General features: G+C 56.4%; 1 protein-coding gene across 1 annotated transcript in view; it reads right to left on the bottom strand.

The window, feature by feature from the left end:
• Window positions 1–1,256: 1,256 nt before the first annotated feature.
• LOC105549163 (chromosome unknown open reading frame, human C11orf95) overlaps window positions 1,257–1,487 on the bottom strand; it is an 8,854-nt gene continuing 8,623 nt past the window's right edge. Inside the window, exon 7 of the mRNA XM_011993585.1 lies at window positions 1,257–1,371. Within this exon, the coding sequence (XP_011848975.1) occupies window positions 1,257–1,371 (115 nt within the window). The remainder of the gene's footprint in view (window positions 1,372–1,487) is intronic.

A 1,487-nucleotide genomic window follows, 5' to 3' on the forward strand; every position in this document is an offset into this window, starting at 1 on the left:
GGGGAGAGGAAGGCTGAGCCCACGGCGCCTTCCAGCTGAGGCCCTGCAGAGCTCAGCGTGCTCATCCCAAAGCAGTGTGCAGGGCTTTGCCACCTTCAGGAGTCACATATCCACTGTGGTGGCCTGCAGTGCCCAGCATGTCAATCCTTCGGCAGGCCTGACAAATTTTAATAACCAGTGAATTGGGAAGCAGCCTGGTATCGGGTAAAGAACACTGAGTCGGGAGCTAGAATTTTCATTCTAGTTCTTCTACTGTGCCTACCTGGCTGTATGACCATCTGGGTTCCTGGGCTCCAATTTACCTATCTGTGAAGGGGAGGAGGGTGGTACTAGTGATCTCAGGGCCCTTTCCAATTCTGACAATCTTGAATTATATAAAAATGCTATAAAATCCGTGGTATAAAATCCAACTCCCAAACAGGAAGAGTCAAGGGGACTGGGCCTGAGGCACTTGAACCTTGGGTTCTGGCCTGGGGGTCAGGAGAGAGAGGAGGGACCTCCTCTTTGCCCTTTGCTTTCCCACCCCGAAGCAGGGGCTGGCCCTCGCTGCCAGGGCATCTCTTCCTCCAGATCTAACCCTCAAGTTCCACCCACTAGCCTCCCCGCCCCGACTTTAGGACCGAGGGAACTGTCCCTGCAGCAGCCTGGCTTTGTGAAGAGCAGAGAGTAGGGCCCGGAGTCTCCCAGCAAGAGTAACATCAGCACAGCTAGTAGGGGTCCTCCCGTCCCGGCCTCTGCCCTCGCTCTTCCTTCCTTCAGGTCCTCCCTCCACCACCTCTCACAGCTTATCTCTGATACACGCATAATAAATAAGACATTTGCACATAAGGGTGACTGGGTCCTCTGTCCCCGCCCCTCCCCCTTTCATATAAAAGCATTAAATACAGTTTCAAAATAAAATACAAAGAGCAAAAAAGGGCCTGATCTCGGGGCCACCTGTTCTCCACGGGAGAATGAATCTACACATCCCTCTCGGACCTGCCTGGGAGATCGCGGGGCCCCTTCCCTGCCCCACAGGGCCTGGGGCTGCCACGGGGAAAAGAGACCGAGGCCCGGCCCCAGGCCCTGCGGGTTGAGAACCGGCGCCGCATCCACCGCGGACAAAGGGGGATGGGGATGGAGCGGGAATCGAAGGCTGACTGCCGGGACCGCCTGTGCCCCGGGCTCCCCCGGACCTGGTGGCGCCCGACTCTGAGTTTAGGGGTAAGCAAGGGCCCTCGGGGCAAGAGGAGCAAAGGAAAAAAGTGCTAATCCCTTTACAAGATGTCCTGGAGGGCGTGGCAGCGGCCCGGGAGAAGGGTGGAGCCGCCAGGCGCACGGTTCCCACTGAGCCTGCCCCGGAGGTAGGCGCAGCTGGTCCGGCCCGCACATCTAGATGTGTATAAGAGACAGGCTGTACACTGCTGTAAACTTGTTAGAGAAAAAAATAACCTGCATGTGGGCTCTTCAGTTATTGAGTTATTGTGATCCTATCTCAGTATGTGGGG

This window comes from Mandrillus leucophaeus, unplaced genomic scaffold (assembly GCF_000951045.1).
Source record: "Mandrillus leucophaeus isolate KB7577 unplaced genomic scaffold, Mleu.le_1.0 Scaffold43, whole genome shotgun sequence".
Taxonomy (NCBI): domain Eukaryota; kingdom Metazoa; phylum Chordata; class Mammalia; order Primates; family Cercopithecidae; genus Mandrillus; species Mandrillus leucophaeus.